General features: G+C 41.2%; 4 protein-coding genes across 4 annotated transcripts in view; 2 read left to right on the forward strand and 2 right to left on the reverse strand.

The window, feature by feature from the left end:
* TMEM50B (transmembrane protein 50B) overlaps positions 1-5933 on the reverse strand; it is a 32930-nt gene extending 26997 nt beyond the window's left edge. The window contains exon 1 of the mRNA XM_061359108.1: positions 5911-5933. The gene's annotated coding sequence lies outside the window, so the exon portion shown is untranslated. The remainder of the gene's footprint in view (positions 1-5910) is intronic.
* Positions 1-22793, forward strand: part of IFNGR2 (interferon gamma receptor 2) — a 147483-nt gene that overhangs the window by 32270 nt on the left and 92420 nt on the right. The gene's annotated exons all lie outside the window — the stretch shown is intronic.
* DNAJC28 (DnaJ heat shock protein family (Hsp40) member C28) lies at positions 2638-5686 on the reverse strand. The gene is made up of 2 exons (XM_061359100.1): positions 5589-5686; positions 2638-3948 (listed from the first exon to the last, which is right to left on the reverse strand). The coding sequence occupies exon 2, from the start codon at positions 3850-3852 to the stop codon at positions 2779-2781; it is 1074 nt and encodes a 357-aa protein (XP_061215084.1). The 5' UTR covers positions 3853-3948; positions 5589-5686; the 3' UTR covers positions 2638-2778.
* The window catches only part of LOC133215219 (trifunctional purine biosynthetic protein adenosine-3-like), a 28024-nt gene continuing 11008 nt past the window's right edge, over positions 5778-22793 (forward strand). Inside the window, exons 1-13 of the mRNA XM_061359074.1 lie at positions 5778-5858; positions 10892-11040; positions 11841-11936; positions 12585-12759; positions 14328-14439; positions 14731-14790; positions 15615-15740; positions 16926-17013; positions 18391-18476; positions 18977-19145; positions 21201-21432; positions 21565-21659; positions 22372-22481. Coding sequence (XP_061215058.1) covers positions 10896-11040; positions 11841-11936; positions 12585-12759; positions 14328-14439; positions 14731-14790; positions 15615-15740; positions 16926-17013; positions 18391-18476; positions 18977-19145; positions 21201-21432; positions 21565-21659; positions 22372-22481 — 1494 coding nt within the window. The 5' untranslated portion in view covers positions 5778-5858; positions 10892-10895. The remainder of the gene's footprint in view (positions 5859-10891; positions 11041-11840; positions 11937-12584; positions 12760-14327; positions 14440-14730; positions 14791-15614; positions 15741-16925; positions 17014-18390; positions 18477-18976; positions 19146-21200; positions 21433-21564; positions 21660-22371; positions 22482-22793) is intronic.

Raw genomic sequence — 22793 nt, forward strand, 5'->3', positions numbered from 1 at the left:
CCTGGGGAAAAGAAAAATCTGAACTTTTTTCATCCTCATTGCCATAAATGTTGAAGAAGTGGATTTTTTGTGCCTGGCAATTTTTCGTAACAACAGCGCAAGGCTGATTTAAAGTGCTCAGAGTCAGGTCACATCTATTCCATTTGAAACCAAGCAGTTTCAAAAGAAACATAAAAACCACTCAGTGTGCTGACTCATCCATTATGGCAACTTAAATATTTAAACTGCTGATACTTATCTTCATTGTGAGCGAAAGTGGATTCCATCAAAGATGGATTTACTGCAATCTGGTTCTATTTACTCTTGTGCAATGAATTCAATTTGCAATTAGCTCTCTTCTAATCTGACACTGGATTAGTTTAAACAGCAATTCAGACCCAATTCCTGTAGCTCATAATGTGAATCGAAACCTGATCTTTTTAAAAGTACTATGTCAAAGAACTTCCATAAAAGCATGTTTTAGTTTTCATTAAAAGGAAGAATGCATGGATAAGTTATTGAAATAAACAGACATTCATACACACAGCTGCTAAAATGAGTGAGGAGTTTATGAGGTCAGAGCCTTCTGGTATCACCTGGTCCAACACAAGGATCTAAATAAATCCTACTCACTAGCGTACCTCCGCCTCCTAACTGAATCTTCACAGGAAGGAAGTAACAGCCATGCTCTCATCCTTTCAGCTAGCCCCACGGCATGGCATACCACAGCACAAACATCCTAGCGGCACAACCTATAGGCAACAGATTCGTCTGCAAGTAAGGCCATTCTTCCTACTTTTTCCACCTTCATTCCTACAAAAAGGTATGTTGAAGGAAGCTGAGATTAGCCCTATTTTCTAAAACTGACAAACATCTTGTCATTATTATTTATTTACTGTAACACAAAGGCTTGAAAGAACTATAGTGTTTACCAGTGAATAAATAAAATCAGATAGTATCACTAGATTATAAAAGTACTGACAGGCAATATTTCAATTAGTTAGTTCTACCGACAAAGATAAATAATGCCCTGTCTTCTGGTTCAGACCTCATCTATACAAGCAAGAGCACAAAGACCAAAAGAAGCACATGCAATGTTTGTTACCTGCCCACAAGCAAATGCATTAACCCAGACTCTGTTGGTGCTGGGGCATTTACCAAAGGATGGATGTGACCATCACCTACCTTTCCTTTCTAAAATTCTAAAAGAGCTGATATCCCCCCTCCCTGGCACACCAGGGACCACAGACACCCTCCTACGGACTGGCAGAGTGCAGCACAACTCCTGCGTAGGTGGAGACTGTGACAGTCTGGGTCACAGAGGCACGAGTGAGAAAGGAGGCCTGCACAGATACTGATGTATCCAGCCACACCTTTCCATAGGAAAAATCCTCCAGGAAAATCAGATTGTGTGGAGAGTTGACAGATTAATAAATACAACTTTAGCACCATGGAAATTTTCTACTTTCCAAGCCACTGCCCATAAACTCTAATAATACAGCAATATTTCACAGTAAGTTCTTTGATACCAGTATTCTTAAAACATTTAAATGGCACAATTACTTTTGAAAAATAGTACTCCCTTCTGTCACTTCTAAAAAGCCCTCTGACTAAGGTACAGTTTTGGGCAGGCTTCCTTATTTACTCAGATTTGCTTTCTGAGACCTCCTTCTGTATTAAAAGCCAAATCCAAAAATGGACTACTGCAGAATGTACAGCCCAACTCCAGACATCCAGAACCCTCCCTTCATTCCCATTTCATTTAACCTTGAAGAGATGAATGCACTTTAAAAAAAAGAAACCATAAACCATAAACCAAAGCATGAAACCTGTCAACAATTCATGAGTTATAAGCATTTAAATAAGAACGGATAAAGGTCAAAGCAACAGGGCACAGCAAGACTTTTACTTCCACTTTGTCCTTAATATGTTTTTGTTATGCCTCCGTTTCACCTTTTGAAGACGTAACTGCAAAACCACTTTAATGCCTTTTAACACTGCTAAAGGGAAGTGTTAATTTTTATTTAAACAGAAGCAAAGCAAGCTGCAAAAGGATAACCGATTTTTTCCTGTTGTGGCTTAACCCCAGCTGGCAACTAAGCCACACAGAGCTGCTCGTTTACTCCTCTCATGGCAGGATGGAGGAAAGATTCAGAAGGGTAAAAGTGAGACAACTCATGGGTTGAGATAAAGACGGTTTAATAGGTAAAGAAAAAAAACATGTGCACGAGCAAGCCAAAATAAGGAAATCATTCATCATTTCCCACAAGCAAGCAGGCTCCATCACATGTTAACAGGTACTTGGGAAGGCAAACAAGATCACTCTGAATGTCCCCCCATTCCTTCTTCCAGAACTTTATATACTGAGCATGATACCATGCAGTATGGAATACCCCTTTGGTCAGTTGAGGTCCCAGCTATGTATGTCCCCTCCCAGCCTACTCAATGGTGAGGTGGTGTGAGAGGCAGAAGAGGCCTTGGCTCTGTGCAAGCACTGCTAAGCAGTAACTAAAACATCCCTGACTTGTTTCCAGCACAACTCCAAAATGTAGCCTCATAGCAGCTCCTATGAAGAAAATGAAGTCCAGCCCAGCCCAAACCAGCACAGTTAATTAACAATGTTCACAAATAAATCAATTAAGGACCTGCAAACGCACATCAGGCAACCCATTTCATTTTAATTGGTGTAACAGTGCACAGCTGGATTTTACATTTTCAGTGTACCTGAAATTTCTCTAGTGTTACAAGTTTTGTTTAATAAAGTGCATTCAAAATCTTGACAAGACAGATAAATTAGTGTTATTTTGATGTATAGTTTAACCACTTCAATAGAGAAGACTTCCACCCAAACCTTTCAACATTTTCCTCCTCATTTTCCTTTGTGTCTGAATTAGAAGTCTCTCCATTTTCCACCAATGCTTCATAAGTCTTTTGTGCTCGGCCAATTTCTTTGTCAGCACTGAAGTGCACCATTTGTCTGCTCAGAATAGGAACAACTAAATTGAAGTTGTCGATTCTTTTGTTTAATTTCCTGATATCTTCTGTGAATTGCTCACAAACACGATTCCACTGCTTTTGCCTGCATGGTGTCATTGGCTCTCCAAGCTTGCTTCGAGATGCCACTATGCTCTTCCTTAACTGCTCAATAGTTTTCCGTATTTCCTTCTGCAACAGGATCCACTCCGGCTGGTACCCGTTGTCTATCAGAATTCTGTTCAAGTTGTGAGTCATAGGGTCAACATGTGGACAGTCTGAAAACTTCTGCAGAGGCTTCCCTTTGCCACTGAGGTTGTCAAAGTCTCCCTTTGCCATCGATTCCTGGATGAGGTCCTCCACCAAACGTTCAATCGCCTGAGTTATCTTCACCTTTTTGCTCTGCCTCACGTCTTTGGCTTTCATGAGGTCAGTCGCGACAAACTGGCTTTCAAGTCTCTGCTTCCGGTATTCCAGCACTTGTTCAGTTGCACGGTCTACGCGAAATTGCATGTACTGCTTTTCTCTTTGGCTGGGTGTTCCGAAACCCACACCTTCAAAACTCAAGTAGTGTCTGTGCTGTGGTGCTTGCACTTTAAACTGATCCTCCTCCTCTTCATTTTCGTCGTTTGCTTTCTTTTTGGTCGTTGCATCGCTGAGCACTGCTCGGTACGCTTCTTCTACTTTCATAAATGCTTCAGCATCAGCTGTGGCAGAACCACTGTCCGGATGGTACTTCTTGGCAAGACTTCGATACGAGTTTCTGATATCATCGAGGGAACATCCTTCCTCAAGCTCAAGGATCTTGTAAGAGTCCTTGATGTTGCTTTTCGGTCTAAAACCTGACAACATTCTGTTGCCACAAATGTAGGGAAATACCTTCAGGTTTCTTGGAAACATTGCTTCACGCACCACTAAATGATGCCCTATGCTGTTAGCCAGACTGACAAAGCCACTTTGTACTCCTTCAGATGCGGCTACATTATAAACAATGACCTACAAACACATTTTTATAAAAATGGTGTTAAATACAATTTTTAAAAGAACTTACACGATTAAAGTCTTAAAGTGGTTACATTATGCTAAGAAACACCTACATTTCAGAAAAGCACACAATGTTCTTTTCCTCTACAGATTAATACTGAAATCTGCAATTTTTATTAATTACTACTGACGTAGTAATATTACAATGTAAATGAAAACTAATTCACAATATAGCTTTCTCGTTGTATAGCAACTGTAGCATTGGTTTGTTTTGCACTGCAGAATTCCCCAAAGGCTGAAGCTTTATTGCCTTTCTGCAAAGGCAGTGCACTGTGAACTGGAAATATGCTTTATGGTGAGCAGGAACTGCTGAAACAAACCTCTCCTTTTCCTCTCTACAGCTACATTGGGCCGTCACCCGAATTTGCTATTCACACGCATTAGTGCCTCAAGATTACCACCTGGTACATTCTCAAAGGATTTCATTATGGTTCCCTTTCGGTATTTCACAGCAACAACTGAAGCAGCATTCAAATTATGGATTCATTCAGATTAACTGTTGTGTCCCAGCAGGGATCTTGCATCCTAGTGGCCAACCTCCTTCACTTGTGACAGGTAAGGTTATAAACCTGGAACTCTGCACAGTTCAATAGCATACAGTATCTCACCCTGTCAGGAAGACCAGTGCTTCCAAATCATTTTGGGAAACAGCAAAAGGAGCACCTTTAGCAAATGACAACCCAAGTAAGTCTTCAAATAATGTCAAAAGTAAGAAAATATCACACTAATTGCATAAACAACTGCAAATTTCTCTTTATGAATGAAAATCCTGAGACAAATGCCTCATACGCAGTGCTTTCACAATACCTGCAACATATCCATTGCTGACTGCCTTTCCAAACAAAAGGCTAGGTTAAATCAAGGTTAAGTTTAAGGGATAAACAGTGTTTATATGTCCTGCATGTAACAAACTGCCTAACAAAGTGCCTTCTGCAGTAGCCTATCTGAAAAGGGAAAGGAGATGTACTTGGGACTGGATGAAAGACTGGCGCAATCCTGAACATTTTCAGTTGATTTTGATCCAGGTAACATATTAAGTCATCAACTTGTGTTTATTATAAGGTATGCTATTAACATGGGTGGCGGATTTTCACTGATGATACAGATTTCTTTCCCTCGAGATGGCTGGCAAACATAATAATTTAGTTTCATACAGCCATAAAAGTCGACATAACTACTACTTAAAGATCAATGAATACACTTTTAATACTCAACATCCAGATCAGAAGCCAACCTTTTTCATAATTCCATCGACTCGATTTTAACATATTCGTAAAGCCCTGTATCAAACCGCACTCACGGCACTCTCTCTGCAGCACCAAAGGGTGCTGGCCGCAGGTATTTATTCCCCAGTTAAATTCAGCTCTCCCCGATGCAGTCAGGTGCGGGGGGGCAGGACCGACATCTCTTTTCCCCACAAGACAGGCCGCGGATGGCAGGGGCACCGAACAGGGCCCTGCTTACGAGCCCACCCCCCCTCGCACCCCGCTGCCGTTAGGGCCCCCATGGCTTCCCCCAAACCGCCACCATGGGCTGGGACTGGCGAGCGCCCTTAGGCGCTGTGCCGCAGGAGGGCTGAAGGAGGCGGGTACTGGCAAGCGAGAAGCTGGGCGCTCAGCACGCCTCACTTCCCCAGTGCCGGTCGGGGGATCATCCCCGTAGAGGGCCCACAGCCCCCCCGCCCGGTACCTCACCTGCTCTCCGCCGCCGCCGCCAGCCCTTCCCCCTCCCTCACAGCGACGTACGCCCGCAGGTGCACTGCAAACACTGGCAAAGAGCCAGCAACAGAGGAGAAGGAGGAAGAGGAGGAGCGACTGCTTTTACCCTTCGCTCAAGGACGGGTGGCCTGTCCTAGTGGCGGGGTGAGGGCATGTGTGACAGGGAACGCCGGCCCGCCCTCCTACGCCGGCTCACCGGCGGAGGGAGCCCGAGGCCGGCCAAAGCCGCGGGCTGCCGCCCCCTTCGGCTTGAACGCCTACGGCAGCCGGCGCAGGGGCACGTGACTAGGCTGCGCGTGGACGCAGCGAGAGCCAAGAAGGCGCGCGTGCCCAGATAGCCATGGGGGGAGGGGTGGGCGCTCGGCGCAAGCGCAGTGTGGCGGGGGGGGGAGGGGCTTTGCGGTACTGGGCGCTGTGGTAGGTTGGCCACGCCGGTGGCTTGCGGTCATAGAATTGGTTGGAAGAGACCTTAGAATTCATGGAGTCCAACCGCTACCCCAGTACTAGCAAGTCCACCACTAAGCCATGTCACTGAGGGCCTCATCTGCTCGGTTTGTGAACGCTTCCAGGGAGGTGATTCCACCATTGCCTTTGGCAGCCTGTTCCAATGCCTGAGCACCCTCTCTGTGAAGAATTTTTTCCTAACGTCCAGTCTAAGCTTAGCCTGGTGCAGCTTAAGGCCATTACCTTTTGGCTTACTACTTGTTACTTGGGAGAAGAGACCAGCCACCTCACTCCATCCTCCTTTCAGGTAGTTGCAGGGAGTGATGTGGTTCCCCTTGAGCCTCCTCCAGACTAAACACCCCCAGTTCCCTCAGCTGTTTGTCACAGGACTTGTGCTCCAGACCCTTCACCTTGTGTTATCCATTTTGGGACCTGCTGTTGCAATTCAATGTCTTACGTAGTGAAGGGCCCAGAACTGAGCACAGGATTCAAGATGTGGCCTCACCAGTGCTGAGTACAGAAGGACAATCATGTCCCTAGTTCTGCTGGCCACATGAGTGGATGAGTGTATAGGATGAGCAGCTTTTCATATTGTTTTTTAATACATATGTTTACACCTGTAAACCTTAACTGCTTTGTAGCCTTTGTCCTCCTGAGTGAATTCCACCTTAGTAGGTGATAAATTCCCCTGCCTCTTCCTGGGTTTGTGAAATGGCTTCCCCTGCAGCACTTACCCAGACAAAGGCTTGGTCTTTCACAGCATCCTCACCCTTGCCCAGAACATGGTTTTCAAAAAGCTGTGAGTGCCCCTAAGCAGCCATGCTAGCAGTAGCATAAGCAGTCATTCACTGGGCTCACCCCGAAAGGCTGTGCCAGGCCTGTAGTGACCCGAGCTCCTAGCCTCTGCTACCTTGTTGTGGGACAGTCAGTGCCTGGCAGGGTTGTTCCTACAGCCTTCATCAATGGCATCAGCTGGCTGTTGGGAAATGGTGACTTCAGCTAAAGAAAGCTGAAGCCAAGAAACAGGTCTCAGCCTCAGCCTGAAAAGGAGGACCCAGATGCATGAACTGAAGGCCTAGCAGATGGAAGGCAACAATTTATTTCCTCCCTGAACACCAGCATGTATTATTAAAAAAAATAATAAAATTTGAAAAAAAAACCCTGTGTTTTTTTTTAACGGTTCTTGTTGGGGTATGGGTGGGCATGCAGCATATCCAGGCAATGCAACGGTGGCATTGATGTCAGAAAGGAAGCAACAAACACTCAGAGCTACTTTGGTCTACAGCCTCCAATGTTACACTCTGGCTGCTCATCCTGATACAGCTTTGCCAGTATGCTATCTTGGTGAATAAACAATTCTAAAATCCATTGTTTCAGAGGTATTTTTTTATTTCTGTTCATTAGATAATGGTATTCTGCATTTTTTAATTTCAGATTTGCCTTCTGTGAAAGTCAGATTCTGATATTGGAACTTTCGGTGTATATTGCCTCTATCTACTGCGTATTCACTTCATTACCTAGGAAAACAAATTGATCAAATAATTGCAATACAAATTGACCCGCTGAAAAGAACAGAAGTTTAAATCATGTTCTGCTGGCCAGTCATGTAGCAGAGAGATGTTTCAGGGCTGAACGAGTTCTGTTCCTGACTTAAATTGTCACAGCCTTCTGATTAGAATCTGAAAACCATTGTAAAAGAGAGAGAAATTCTTATGAGAAATAAGAATTTTCTTTCCTTGTGTTGGTTTGCTCTTCAGTCGTGGGTAGACAACACAGAACTGGGAGTTTGCAAGTCTAAGGAAGGCAGTCCACAGATACCTGGTAAGTGTTGCTTAAGACTACTGTAGGAGGCATGTCTTCTTAAACTGGGAAGTTCAAGTACACATACACTGTTAATTTCATAGAAGTTTTAAATAAACTTCACCGATTTCCTTAAAAATGAGTTTTAGTGGTGTAAAAGGAATGGCTTGTGTCTCAATGTGGTTTTATTTCTCATTGCCTAATTTAAGACACACAGATGCTACTTAGTGCTATGTTGGGATACATTAATTTTATTTTCAGCGAGGAGTCGTAGGTCTGCAAGCTTGTCAAACATTAACCAAAGGATTTCAGATAGTTCCAGGAAAGGATTAGGGTAGTGAAGAGGATGTTGTAAGAACCAGTAAAGAATAAAATGACAGGTATTACATACATTGTATCTCTGGCACTGCTTGTATTAAATTTCTTCAAAATGTAACAAGAGTAGTATTTAAGGGGGCACAATTCCAGTGTCTGCTAGATGTAATAACCTTTACATATATACATGTAAGGGTATGTCCTATTACAATGAGTAGGTCTGTCAGAGTTACGTGTGCAGGCTTTAACTGCAGTGTTTGTTGTTTAGCTGTAATGGTTGGACTTGATCTTAAAGGTCTTTTCCAACCTAGTTGATTCTATGGTTCTGTATTTTTGCAAGTTGTGTTTGAGATTCTTTACTTGTCAGAGGATATAAAATTACTCTCAACATGGGAACTGTGCAATGATCTCAGCTTTTTGATACATATTGTAGCTCTTTTTTTTTTTTTCACTAGGGTCGAATACCATTAACATTGTTAATTGATTAATGGGGAGGAGTTGTTTTTGTTGTTAGCTAAGGAAAAAAGGAAAGAGAGGAGAATGAAGGAGAACCTTCCCACACTGCTGAAATCTGTGGGAAGGTTTGTTTTGAAGGGTGGGTGGCATTAAGGGGATCCTGCTGGGGATTCTACTGTTAGGCAGTTTTCAAGTCTGTCTGTTTCTTTCACCCTCTCACCATTCTCCTGGGCTTTAGGAAGTCAGAAATCATTTTGATCTGAAGCAGGAGGTGAAGGAAGAACTCAAATCTGTCTGGAGAACTCTTCATTTTTTTTGTGTGGACAAACAGCAGGGTCTGACACGGTAAGGGAAGATTATTCAAGTGAGACATTCTCTTTACAGCCTTTCCACTAGGACCAGCTTTCCTACCAGCTTTCTTTTCTTCCAGCACGCTTTTGAGTTGCTTTGCAAAAAATGTCATTAATGTCCTAACTATGATACGGAATGGAAATGTGCATTTTCTCCATGGGGTAGGTTTCACTCTCTTCCCAGTCAGGAACTTTAATCTATTTTGCATTAGAAAACTTCAATGAATTACAAAATTATATTTAAGGGGAAAAATAATTATGCTTTCAAAAACACTCTGCATTTTATTAGTAATTGTTGGACCCTGGTGCCTAATGAAGATTTATTGAGAGCATGTTCATGTCTTTGTTAGAGACAGAGCAGCTGTAACCCTTTACTTTTAAGTTCACAGCAACTTCCTAGTGACTCCAGAATTATTTGTCAAGCAGTGACAGAAGGAAAGACAAAATCTGACATATTGGACTGTCACACAGTATGAAGACTTAGAAAAATCTATTGCAGGGAAATCAGTCTGGTGATTGATAGAGGATTAAACATATGTTCTGTGTTTATACACATAGAGTACAATACTTAAAATAAGTCTCTTAGTTCACAGTATCACAGTATCACAGTATGTTAGAGATTGGAAGGGACCTCAAAAGATCATCTAGTCCAATCCCCCTGCCGGAGCAGGAACACCTAGATAAGGTTACACAGGAACGTGTCCAGGCGGATCCATGATCATCTGTAGTCCCCATGGACAGGCTGCTTGAAGTACTAACATTGTACTTGAACAATATAATAATGATGAAAATATATATAGTTACATTTTAGTTTGTTGATACCAAGTTAAGACATCTTAATACTCTCTCAGGAACTTTAAACATGATTATTGATTTATCACAGTTCTGTGAACTTATTTTCTGAAATATTATACCTCAGTGTCACCATTTAGCTTCTGTTTGCCTTGGGAAGCTATGCAGTGAACTCAAACCAATGGCTATGATTTCCTGGGAAAAGAATGCTGATGTGTGACTTGTAAACCTAGTGTTTTATGATATCTTTAATTTATTATCTATTTCCTGGGTAAGGACTGGTTTATGCCATTAGCAGCTTCCTTAAAGGTCATGTTCTGCGGTGTTTTTTCTTTCTGACATTTGTCTACATTCGGCACATACAGAAAAATTAAGTTTGCGGATGTGACCCACATTGAGTATGATAATATTCCTGAAATAAATCACAACTAATTTACCAAGAAATATTACTGAGGAACTGTTTTAAATGTCAGTGTGCTAGTGACATCAACTGTTGTTCTTTTATTAAGCATGCTGTTCAATTGTCAAAGTATAAAATCTGTTTTGAAGACTGTCTTTGCCGTTTATTACTGAGCATGTTTGCAGTCATAAAAGGTCCTAGACTGACTACAGTATTACATTTATCTGGTAAGTTACCTAGAGTATTTGTACGAAACTTTCAGTACTGTTCTGTGTAGTTTATGCAAAGGACTTGATGAGACCTTGTCATGACAAGATTATTTCAGTTTGGATGCTTAAGAGAGGAAATCTTAACTGTGCTGAAACAAGTGGACAAAATTCTCAGTGATTTAATTGTTGGCAGCATTTAAATCAAAATGTGAATGATGCCTCCATCCAGTGACACTGCTGGCACAGGTACTTTGTTCAGATGTCTTATAGGTATCTTTCTAATACAAACTGGCTTGATATTACCAGTTATAAGTGATGTAGTTTCTATATTTTTGCTTTTTTTTTTTTTTTTTCCACAGGGTTGTGAAATAAATAAATAGTGCTATGTATGTCCACTCTGGGTTTGCACAGGTTCATGGCTGATCGGGTGCTTGTGATTGGCAGTGGAGGGAGAGAGCATGCCCTGGCCTGGAAGTTGGCCCAGTCTCCACACGTAAAGCATGTGTTCGTTGCTCCAGGAAATGCAGGAACAGCTGATAATGGGAAAATTTCAAACTCAGGTAAAAAGAGGGGTGGGGAAAAACATAATATGTGTCAAGCAATCAGTAAAACAGAACTGAAACAGTTTGTTTCATTTGGAACTGGCCACACTTGTATTGAGTTAGTAGGAGATAACAGCTACTCTTTTCTTTTACTGGTACCACTAATTATTTAAGGCAGAAAGTTGTTTTTTCTGGATGTTTTGTTTCTGGATTTTAGAACTGCCTAATAAAACATTGTACTGTGTCTATTTTTAGCCTAGCTTCTTAAGATAGTCAGGCTTACATGAGACTCTATTTCTACACCTCATCTCACTGTTAGGCTTGAATTCACTGGCCAATTTCAGCAAAACTTAACAGAGGTATAGAAGGCTTAAAGTTACTAAGTTCTGAATAGAAACTCTTCTGGTGTCAGCCCAGGCTGCTCATCTAAATTTAGCTACATCATGAATTGGTGTTGAGTAAATCTCTGCTCAGATGTTGAAACTGAATTTCTGTATGAACTTACCATTTTATTTTTTGAAGCTTTTATCCTGTTATGATAAGCAGCTTTTAAAAATTTACATTGATTACATCCAGCAAAGAAAATACATGTAATAAGTTAGTAGATGGGTATTTTAAAAAGTAGCACAAGTTGCAAATGTTCTCTGTTGCTTCTGGACTCTGTTATTATTATACTGCTTGTTTTACTTTTCCCTTCATGGTCTGTTTCATTATTTTAATATTACTTATTAGGGAGATAGAACAATGACATTTTCATCTCCCATCTCTTATTTAGGCTTTGCAGTAGTAACTTAATTATATTTCTGTTTCCTTTTTAGCTGTATTGGTGAGCAATCACACTATTGTTACCCAGTTCTGCAAAGATCATAACATTGGACTTGTGTTAGTTGGAGAAGAAGCTCTTCTGGCAGCTGGTAAGGCTAAAATAAATTGACACTAAAAATCAGCACCTTAAATTCTGCTTTAAAATGTCTTCTTTCAGGTCTTAGGATACACACTGACTTGATTAAACAGAAGAGCAAGATAGTTTGGATTATCTTGTAAATTATAGTCACTTAAACATGTGGCTTCATAGCTGTATGCTGCTTTTTGTATGTTAGAGATCAGCAGGAGAAATCATGCAGGATCAAGATTCAGTGATGGTTACAAGTATTCTTGGGTCTTCTCTTCTGCTTTCCTTTATTAAAGAATTTTCTTGCAATAGTCCTCATGATGTTGCTGTATGCTACAGTACCCAGACCATCACGTGCATTTATTGTGATGTGGTACAGTAAGATCTCCATGTCTTCAACAGTGAACAGAAGTACCAGACAGTCCTAACAGTAGTCATGGGGTGGTAATTGTGACAGTGCTTAGTAATGTAAAGAGCTAAAGACCTCTTAAAACTAAATGATGAAACAGGTCATTGGATATGCAGAACTTTATTTTAAGGATCAGTTAGCTCTTCTGAGACAAGGAAATGTCATAACAGTGTTAGAATGGGTATATGGCTTTCCTTTTGTCAGAAAGACTTGGTGTTTCCAAAGAGACAACTCAATTCTTTTGCTATTTTTGGTAATTAGGGATTGTTGATGACTTGAGAGCAGCAGGAGTTCGGTGTTTCGGTCCATCTGCAAAAGCAGCCCAGCTGGCATCCAACACCAGTTTTGCCAAAGCCTTTCTGGATCGACACAGGATCCCAACAGCAAGATGGAAAGCCTTCACCAATCCTCAGGAAGCTTGTAGGTTTATTATCAGGTAAATATTTTGATACTGGAAACTTCTCTGTCAGGTTAGCTATGCGTTTGGCTTTCACCCATCATAGTTGCCTAGAACTTGGTAACTTTTCAATTGTTGTTCTTTTCAAGTAGCTACCTAATGTAATTAGAGACAAATGGTGAAGATGCAAGGAACTTCAACAGGTTAATCTTTCTGTTCACAGGTCACAGCTCTTATTCCCTTTCATCAGCTTCCTCAGGATGCTAGTTAGCCTTTTAAAAGACAGAAAAATTGAGACAGAGAAATATTTCAATAAATCTTTCTGTAAAGTAAAGAATCGTTTCTACACAGACATATAATAGCAAAATGCTACCTGTAGAGTCATTTGGGAGGTACTGGTCAAATACAACTTAAGGAGGAACCTCTTATTTCTTCAAGGCTTGACAGCATCTCTCTTACATGCGGAGAAAAGTAACTGCATATCTCCACAATTGCTTTGAGCAGTAATACCTCTTAAGTCACTGAGGATCCTTTGGGAAAGTAACTTACCGCTGTGGCTATTTTGGTCCAGTCTTACAGCAGCTGCTCTGTTCAGCTACGCTGGTCTGTGGCTGTGTGTCAGTTTCAGGGACTTCTTGTCTTTGCTGTCATGTGCTACCAGCTCTAGTGGAACTTCTTTTTTTTTCAATAAAAGCAACCTTTTCACTGACTTTGCTCTGTAACAGTATTTAGCCTATATTAAGGCCATGTAGAGAAACAGGCCAACAACTTGTATGTCTGTAAGCATGCATAAGACTCGAAAAGGAAAATTGTGTCTCAGGTCAGCACACGGAGATGTGGAGAAAGGGAGTGTTGTGTGAGCCTGCTTTGGCTGCTTGTATAAATCTAGGGTTGAGATTTATCCTAATATAAATACTGATGTGGAAAAGAGGAATGAGATGTTGTTTCAGAAAACAGGGTAGTAGTGTGTAGAATCGGCTCTTCAAAAGGAACGTAAGCTAAGAGAGATGAATGGATAAAGTGAAGTTAAAATATGTTAACTATGCTGTTTTGTTCATTTTTTTTTCCTTCGAGATTTAGTTTGTGTTTAAGTGGAGCAATTCTGGGGATACAGTGTTAATACACTAGTTCTATTATATCCTTTACATGGAAGACCTAACTCAGCCTTAACCTTGTAATTCTAAACAGGACTTCCATAGTGATTTATAGGATTATGTACTGTAATCTGGTGTTATAAACCAATAAATCATGAATGAGTTTGTCTTTCCAAAACTACAACAGGAATAAAACAGTAACCCAACTCAGGGAAAAGAGGAAGAAACTGTGAGCTGTTAAAGTTTGGTGAATTCTCCAAGGGTATGCACTGAGCTGGTGCCAGAGCCAACAACAGAATTCATGTATTTCTGGTTCACAGTCCTGTGCTAAGGGTTATTAGAGTCCATTCACCTCCATAACAGGATGGGCTAGCAGGGAGCATGTTTTTCTGATATGTTAGTCGTCAACCTTCAGAAAAAAAGAAAGACTATAGGAGGCATTCAGCTTAAAAAATGATAATTTCATTGGATATGATAGGGATGCCTGAATCTCACTTTTCCTTTCATTTAAAGCACAGACTTTCCTGCACGAGTTGTACGGGCAAGGGGCCCTGCTGCTAGAAAAGAAGTGACTATTACAGCCAGCAAAGAGGAAGCCTGCAGAGCTGTCCAAGAGATTATGCAGGTGGGTCAATCTTTAAATAATCAGTGGGAAATCCAGTTCTTGATGTTCTGTAGCCTGTGAGTTTGTAATTTCAGCCACAGGAAGCAAGTGGTTAGAGGAGACGCTTGCCTATTTGACTCAGGAAGTCCTCTGGGTATCATCCTCAAATTCCATTCAAACAAGCCAGACTTTTCCTATATGTTGGGTTTTGGGTTGTTGTTTTTTTTTTCAGTTAAAAGAAAATGAAGAAAGGATTTAGCCAATAGATGTCATGTTTACTAACTGGAGACTTTTTTTCTTTTTTTTGTACAGGACAGAATGTTTGGAGAGATGGTTGTTATTGAAGAACTTCTTCAAGGGGAAGAACTTTCTGTATGTGGTGGATGGTGTGATTAAGTGCTTTTTTCTTTGGCATTACTGTTGTGCTCTATGCATAAATGCATGAGTTCATTGTTTCAAATAGGTTTTCTGTTTTATTTGCACTTACCTCAACAAATCTGTAACCTAAGAAACTTGCTATCCTAATAATCAATGCATGTTGTCAGTAGAATTTTCTTCTACATTAGCCATAAAATTACAATTATGGTGATCTTTTTAGGTGGAAAATGATCCTTTTTTCCCAAGGTGACCTGAAACATGGACTTTGTCTTGGTGATTCTTGGTACATCAATAACTTTGTGCTAATATTTAGTGCCTATTTTAGTTAGCACTTCCCCTGGGTTACAAGACTTAAGCAATGCTTACTATATGCCACATGAAAACTGGAAACAAGTTCTTTGTGCAAGTTTTGTCCTGCACTGAGAATACCTCACAGTAATTCAGGCCCCAGATCTGCAAACACACAGGTTGAACTTGAACCATGAATAATTCTGTCCAGCCAATGACAAAGGCAATTCATGTACCTTAAGGTAAGCGTATGTACACGTGACTGATAGGTCAAGATCTAATTAATCAGAAAGGAATTATGAGGGCCACCGTTTCTCTTGATTATTTAAAAATGAGAAAGAAAACTCCATGAATCCTTCAGGTCAGTGGGCTTGCAGTAGAATCCTGCTGCATGTGGATTCTATTGCTTTGTATCTTCGATTCTTAAATTTTCCTGGCAGACCTGAACCTCAGCCTGTGGACCAGCAGTGTTAACTTCTCTTATGACAGGACATTTTCACTGTTCCTGTATTGTGTGCATCTCTTAACAGTGCTTGTGCTTCACGGATGGTGTCACTGTTGCTTCAATGCCCCCAGCCCAGGCCCACAAACGATTGCTGGATGGTGACCAGGGTCCAAACACTGGAGGGATGGGAGCCTATTGCCCAGTTCCTCAGGTACAGCAGTCCTCCTCAGCCTGCAGTAAGGATCACATCTGTGGTTAATAGATCTTCCTTAGGGCTCAATCTTGTTTCTATCATATAGGCCAGATTTCTTCTGGAATTGACTGACACTTTGCTTGTATAAGTGCAATACAGGGCTCAAACTTTATTAGCCATTCTTCAAGATTTAGTGAGCCAGTATTCTGAGGAGTGGTCTCTTAACTTTTCATTATTCCTGAACTTAGTGTTTCTCTGCTGCTATTAGCATCCCTCAAAATGTCCCTACAAAATTCCCCACGTGCCTGGAGTCTTTGTGTCTTGAACATAGAATCATAGAATAGTTAGGGTTGGAAAGGACCTTAAGATCATCCAGTTCCAACCCCCCTGACATGGGCAGGGACACCTCCCACTAAACCATGTCACCCAAGGCTCTGTCCAGCCTGGCCTTGAACACCACCAGGGATGGAGCATTCACAACTTCCCTGGGCAACCCATTCCAGTGCCTCACCACCCTTAACAATAAAGAACTTCCTCCTTATATCCAGTCTAAACTTCCCCTGCTTAACTTTTAACGTTACTCCTTGTCCTATCACTACAGTCCCTCATGAAGAGTCCCTCCCCAGCATCCCTATGGGCTCCCTTCAGATACTGGAAGGCTGCTATGAGGTCCCCATGAAGCCTTCTTTTCTCCAGGCTGAACAGTCCCAACTTTCTCAGCCGGTCTTCATACAGGAGGTGCTCCAGTCCCCTGATCATCCTCGTGGCCCTCCTCTGGACTTGTTCCAACAGTTCCATGTCCTTTTTATGTTGAGGACACCAGAACTGCACACAATACTGTGTTCCTCGTTGTTGATTCCTAAAGCTGACTGCACTTTTTGAAATATGCTGCGCAAGTATTTTATTAGTGTTCTCTTGCTGTGAGTACAGGAACAGACTTACTATGTGCAGCTCAGGTTCCTGTGTCTCAAACCTCCTTAAAATCGGCCTTCTGAAGAAAGAACCAAACAAAAAATCTTGGGAGACAGAGGGTTAGTGAGGTTGGCCTTCAGAACGCAGCACTCTAATGAAAAGAGCACAGTGGTTGGGGTTGGAGAGCAGAAAACATAGCTGATGCACCTACTTACCCTAGTCCTTCCAGGTCCTATGAGGTAGTTCAGCAAATGTCATCACTGTCTCAACCAGTTTGATGTTGATCATCAGGTTCCAGAAGTGCTTCTAGAGAAAGTCAATGATGCTATCCTTCAACACATTGTTGATAGTATGAGACAAGAAGGAACAGCATATGTAGGTAAGTAAGCATTCACCTGAAAAGCAAAGCCATGTCAAGGGTAGTTTCCTTGTTAGAGATTGCTATTGAATTCTAAATATATATGTTTTTTTAAGTAGTTAATTTTTCCTTCAGTATTAAGCCTCACTGGTTTTGCTTTATAGCTCTTCCTTTGTCAAGAAGAATTTGCCTTTTCTCCATAAAACATATGTATTTTTATTAAATATTTTTTTATTATGAATGTTGCAATCAGACTCTTTGTAGTTCAGGATATACTATATACTTCAGTTGTATTGTTCACTTCTCTAAACAGCAGTGTGAATTTTCTGAAGATCTTTGTCTTCAGCCTGTTTTGAAAAGGCAGGTGATGCTCACAGCTGTCACTAAAAACCAGTGGCTGCTTTTGATACTGAAGAGGTACTGAGGACCACACACATCTAAAGAGTTGTGTTCCAGCCTGAGATGTGTTCTCTGCTATTTGGTAACTTTTTTACAATGCCCAAATCTGCAGTAAGAATGCAGTGGGAGTTGAGCATTTTCATAATGATGGTGGAGGACCTGATCCTTTGTGGGGTTTAAAATCTAACACTCGTTATTCTCTGGCAATTGGTTTTCTGATTATACAGTGAAAGACTTTCTTTAGATTGCCATATGCATATATGTGTGTTGCAGTAGAAATTACCCAGTACCAACTTCAATAAATTTTTCTTTGATTTTGATTGTTAACATCTGTAGTGAATTACTGGCTTGGTATTTCTGACTGAAATACAGAGTTATGCATCCATATTCATGTATAACAATAATGCACTTACTTAGTGGTAAGAAAATCACAAGGCCTGTGTAATGAATGGGGTTTTATGAGAACTTGTTTTTTTTCATCCTGTCAGTTGCTTCTGATCTCTGAACGCCTGCATTTAGAGAGCTGTAACAAAAGGCAGAACTTGACTTTCTGATGCAGAGACATTGCTTTCTGCTGTATTCAGTCTAAAATGCAATGGAATGTTCCTCAGGTTGCTGCTTCCCTTTTTTTTGGTTATCCTGGAATTTTTATGACTTGCGTATAAGTGCTTGCAGAATCCTTGCACCTGATGCCTTATGATTTGCAGGAATGCATCCCACATTCCAAGATACAGTGTTGCATTTCATAGAATCATAGCATAGTTCCATTTGGAAGGGACCTTCAAAGGACATCTAGTTCCAACCCCCCCTGCAATGATCAGGGACATCTTCGGCTAGATCCGGTTGCCCAGAACCACATCCAGCCTGGCCTTGAATGTCTTCAGGGGTGGTGTGTCCACCATCTCTCTGAAGAACCATAACCTTTTATGTGTAGTTTAAAGGAGCTCTTGAAAAGTAAGTGTTCAAATTAATTTGCTTGGCTGTGTTCTTTCTGTTTAGGTGTGCTGCAAACAGGTTTAATGCTTACCAAAGATGGTCTGAAAATTTTGAACTTTAAATGTCAGTTTGGTGACCCTCAGTGCCAGGTGAGCAAAAGATACTAGCAACTTAAATGTGCTTTGTTCTTTTATCTCTGAGTGTTCTTGATCACCTCTAGGGAAATGTGTGCCACGTCTGAACCGGTATCTTCCTTCCCCCCAAAAATGGAGATCTGAATGTGAATGTCTTAGACAATGTATGATGGGACTTAAAATCGTGGTTAGTCAGCTTCTGTGAATTATTAGTTAAAGACTGTAACTTAATGAGCTCCTTCTTGGGTTTTATTTTTCTGGATAGAAGCAGAATGGGAGGAGCCTAAATTCATGTTCCATCTACATAATCTCACATCTCATGTTTATAAATTTATGACTGTAGCAGAAAAGTGCTGCAAATTAATGCTCACCTGTAGGTTCCAAATCTCCTGGTATAGGGATTTTCAGTTTGATAGGTACAAAGTTTACTTTATTAATTGAATTTTTCCTAAGTTGAATTTCAGGAAGTCAGCAAAATAAAAATTAACTTCTATCACAATGAAACTTTTTTGCAGGTAATTCTTCCACTGCTTAAAAATGATTTTTATGAAGTGATTCAAGCAACAATTGATGGCAAACTCTGCAGCTTCATGCCAGCCTGGTCAGAAAATAGTACAGCTGTGTGTGTGGTCATGGCAAGTCCTGGATATCCAGGAGACTATGACAAAGGCATGGAGGTGACAGGTAACAGCAGTAGTACCTCAGTAGGTTAGCATTCTTCTCCCAGAAGCTCCCTGTACAGCTTTCCTCCATCCCACCCGTGACACCTTATTAGAGTCTGCATTGAAGCATCACCCCTTGTCCTTGTGGAACAGATAGCTGTTCAGCAAGATATTGTAACTGGAGTGTATGCCTGTCCATAGCTCAGTGTCTAAATGTTTAAAGGTACATTATTCCATAAAGCTCTCTCTGTAGCTGGTTACTGAGATAAGAAATTGATGGGGAGCTGTGTCCTCCTGGAGCAACTCTGGTGTGTCCACATGGAGGACTTCCACAAACTGTGCTAGAAACGTGGGCTGCAATGTTGTCAGCACACGACTGCTTTTTCCTATCTTCGCTCTCTTGCCAGCAGGTCGCGTTATGTTAGCTAATGCCTGATGAGTGATAAGGGTGAGCCTGGAGGACCTGTGGTCTTTAAAACAGGAGCCGTGTATTCCTCCACCATCAGCTTGGTTCCTTCCCTTGTGCCAGCCAGCCAGGGTCATTGCTGTGTAATAATAGTAAGAACCTCTTCGCAGGGCTGAAGGGTTTGGAAAGGTGGCACATGGGCTCTAGATCCATATTCATTTTATGTGTTAAAATTATTGTTGCTTAATATCTCATTAAGATTTTTTTAAATGTTTAAAAACAGATGGAACTGTTGCAGAACTCTTTCCTTTCCCTCAGCTGCTGCCTTGCCAGTCCAACACTGTGCCCTGTGTAAAGCAATCCAGACAACTGATCTGGGGCCACCTTGTTTTCATCATAATTCCAGTTACCCTACATCAGCCAGGGAGAAGGTCATGATATGTTGCTTTTGCCCTTGTTGAGATTTCTGTTGTCACATTCTCCTCATCCACTTTCCTCTTCTAATTCCCTTGTATTTATTTTTTGTCAGTGGTATTGTGGGGAACTCTGCATTTCTGTAGCTGTGAAAGTCCATACCACATAACTGAATGAATCCTTCTGGTATCAAGCTATCTCTTATTAGTCACACTCAGGAACTTAAAAAGTTTCCAAGCTGATATTCGTATATTTAGGAATGAGATGGTATGACCCCCCTGCTTATTAATCACAAAAACCCCCAGCTGAAACAATGAAATTCAGTCCATTTGTTTATTATTATACTCCAGCCTCTGGAGTTGTGTGGGGTTTATTAGTTTTTTTCCTATATTTCATGTTGATTGCCACATTTTAATGTCTTACTGAACATTTTATTCTGGAGTATTCCTTAAAGCACGATGGGAAGGAGTTAGGTTTCTATTGCTGCAAGGCAGCTGGGGCTCAGCTTTGACCTTGTCAGGGCTGTGCTGTGGCAATGTAACACGCTGTACTTTCAGCAAGTATAAAGGTCCTTTTTACTCATTTATAAAATCTATATGGCTGATAGTAAGAGGGAAACTGCTTTGTTTTGCTTTTTCCAGATGATGGCAGCAGCTCCTCCTTTTTGTTTATTCTCTCCTCAAAAATAGGAAACTGAAAGCCCCCAGAACAATTTTGCTTTCCTCTAACAGGGAAATACATGGAGAGAAATGAAAAGAACACACATCAACTGTTTTAGCTATTGGACAACCACCTGCAAGTGTCTGTAGGGCAATTTCAAGGGTGGAATTGTGTGGAGTGGACACTGCAGAACAGCTAGGGGAGTGCTGAGGTAACATTAGCATTAATGGGTTAATGTCACGGAGAGGGAGGAACCCAGGCAGTAAACTGTGATTTTATGCAGGAAAGCTCTACACAAATTACTCACAATTACAATATACAGCACAGCTTTGCTCTGGCACAGGGTAGTTATATTGTGGCTTCTGGATCTCTTATTTCTGTTTCTGTATGATCCGTGTCCTTACTGGATGTCCCAGAAGGGAGTCTTAGGGCCGAGTGGAATACTTTTCATTGGTAATGCTGTTTCCCAGAGGGAAGTTAAGGTGGGAAGCTTCATTGTTGTTCTTCCTTGTCTGAAGAAAGGACTTCAATCTTCGCTGCTTTGCCAACATGGTATGTGATTTAAAAGTACTCAGAGAATTCCTTTTACTTTTGTAGGGCTGCTGCAAGCCAAAGAATTAGGGCTGCACGTCTTCCATGCTGGCACAACGCTGAAGGATGGCAGAGTGGTGACAAGTGGTGGCAGAGTCCTCTCCATTACTGCTGTTAAGGAGGACCTGATGAAAGCACTGGGAGAAGCCAACAGGGGTGTAGCAGCCATACGTTTCAAGGGTGCCACTTACAGGAAGGACATTGGCCATCGGGGTATACAGCTTCTCAAGCAGTCTCTGTATGTAAGCAAAAGCACTAGCAGAAATAGATGCTAGTCCACAGTTTTGTATCTGTTCCCATTTGTGTGCTCAATAATGATCTATGCAGAAAATATCACTACTGCTCCTAGCATGTCCTTTACTCTCTTCAGGGGTCTAATATACAAGGAGAGACATATGGAAGCTGTAACCAGTGAAGTTTTGTTTCATCAGCTGGAAACATCAATTGTAAGTGGTATCAGATCAGGTAAGACTGGGAAGAATCTTTGAATTTCCTTGGTACATTGAATGGAGCAGAACCTTTTTTCCCCAGGTGAGCAATGCATTCTTGGTATTGAAACTTGTGCTTAACAAGTTGGGCTGGGATCACCAAGAAAACTCACACTTCTTTCTCATCACTCCTCTTTGGCGTGATTAAAAAATAATTGGCCTACCATGGAGATAACTGCACATTATCAAGGTTAATCTAGGGAACAGAATAACTCCTAGATTAACGGAATGGAATCTGTCACGGGACAGAAGTGATCGGGCTGGCTGCATAGATGACTACAACATCTGAACAGTTATTAGGGTGTGGCTAACAATCACTGAACACGTTTGCTCTTCAGACTATGTCCTTTCCTCTTAGCAGTGATCTACTGAGGAGCAATTCATATTGATTTTTTCCCCTTAGAAAAAAGTAACTACATAAAAGGTGAGCTGTTAACTGTTTGGTAAAATGTTTAACTTTTGCTGGACACAATCCATAGGTCAGAAATACAGAATAATAAAGATCTGTTTACAGCACCATGAAATATGTGACTTTGGAGTCCATGCTTCATAAAGCTGTGCATGTTTCTGTCAGTGGACACAGGGCTGTTTTCTCCAAGAAACCATAATTTGCAGTACTTTGTCTTGTGGAGTGTTTTGGGTCTTTTTATTTCCCTTAAAATGATCCTTGACGTGTTTGTATTTGGCAGGCTGTCATTCAGAAGTAGGAGGCTTTGCTGGTTTCTTTGACTTGAAAGCATCTGGTTATGAGGATCCTATCTTGGTATCTCGAGCTAAAGGCCTTGGACCTAAACTGCAGGTAGCTTGCAAGTTATCTCCCAAGACTGTTTTAAATGACACAGCCAGTTGCACTGTCTGAACTTTCCGAGCATTATAACTATATCTCGAGTCCTCCACAATGGTCATTTGAGCTTTGTAGATGAGCATTTGAGCAAGGCCTGTGCGTATCTTACTGAGAATATGAGGCTCTGGGTATTTTGTGATGAAATGATAATAACACAAAAAAGTTAGCTGTGCACTTGAGGAACTAAGAAAAAGAATTCCTGCAATAAGATAGAGGATCCATTGGCTTCAAGAAAGGTCAGTTCAGAGCAGTACAAGGGAGTGTTAA

This window comes from Neopsephotus bourkii, unplaced genomic scaffold (assembly GCF_033783945.1).
Source record: "Neopsephotus bourkii isolate Nb327-2 ecotype Australia unplaced genomic scaffold, CSIRO-AGI_Nbou_v1 NB_962, whole genome shotgun sequence".
NCBI lineage: Eukaryota > Metazoa > Chordata > Aves > Psittaciformes > Psittacidae > Neopsephotus > Neopsephotus bourkii.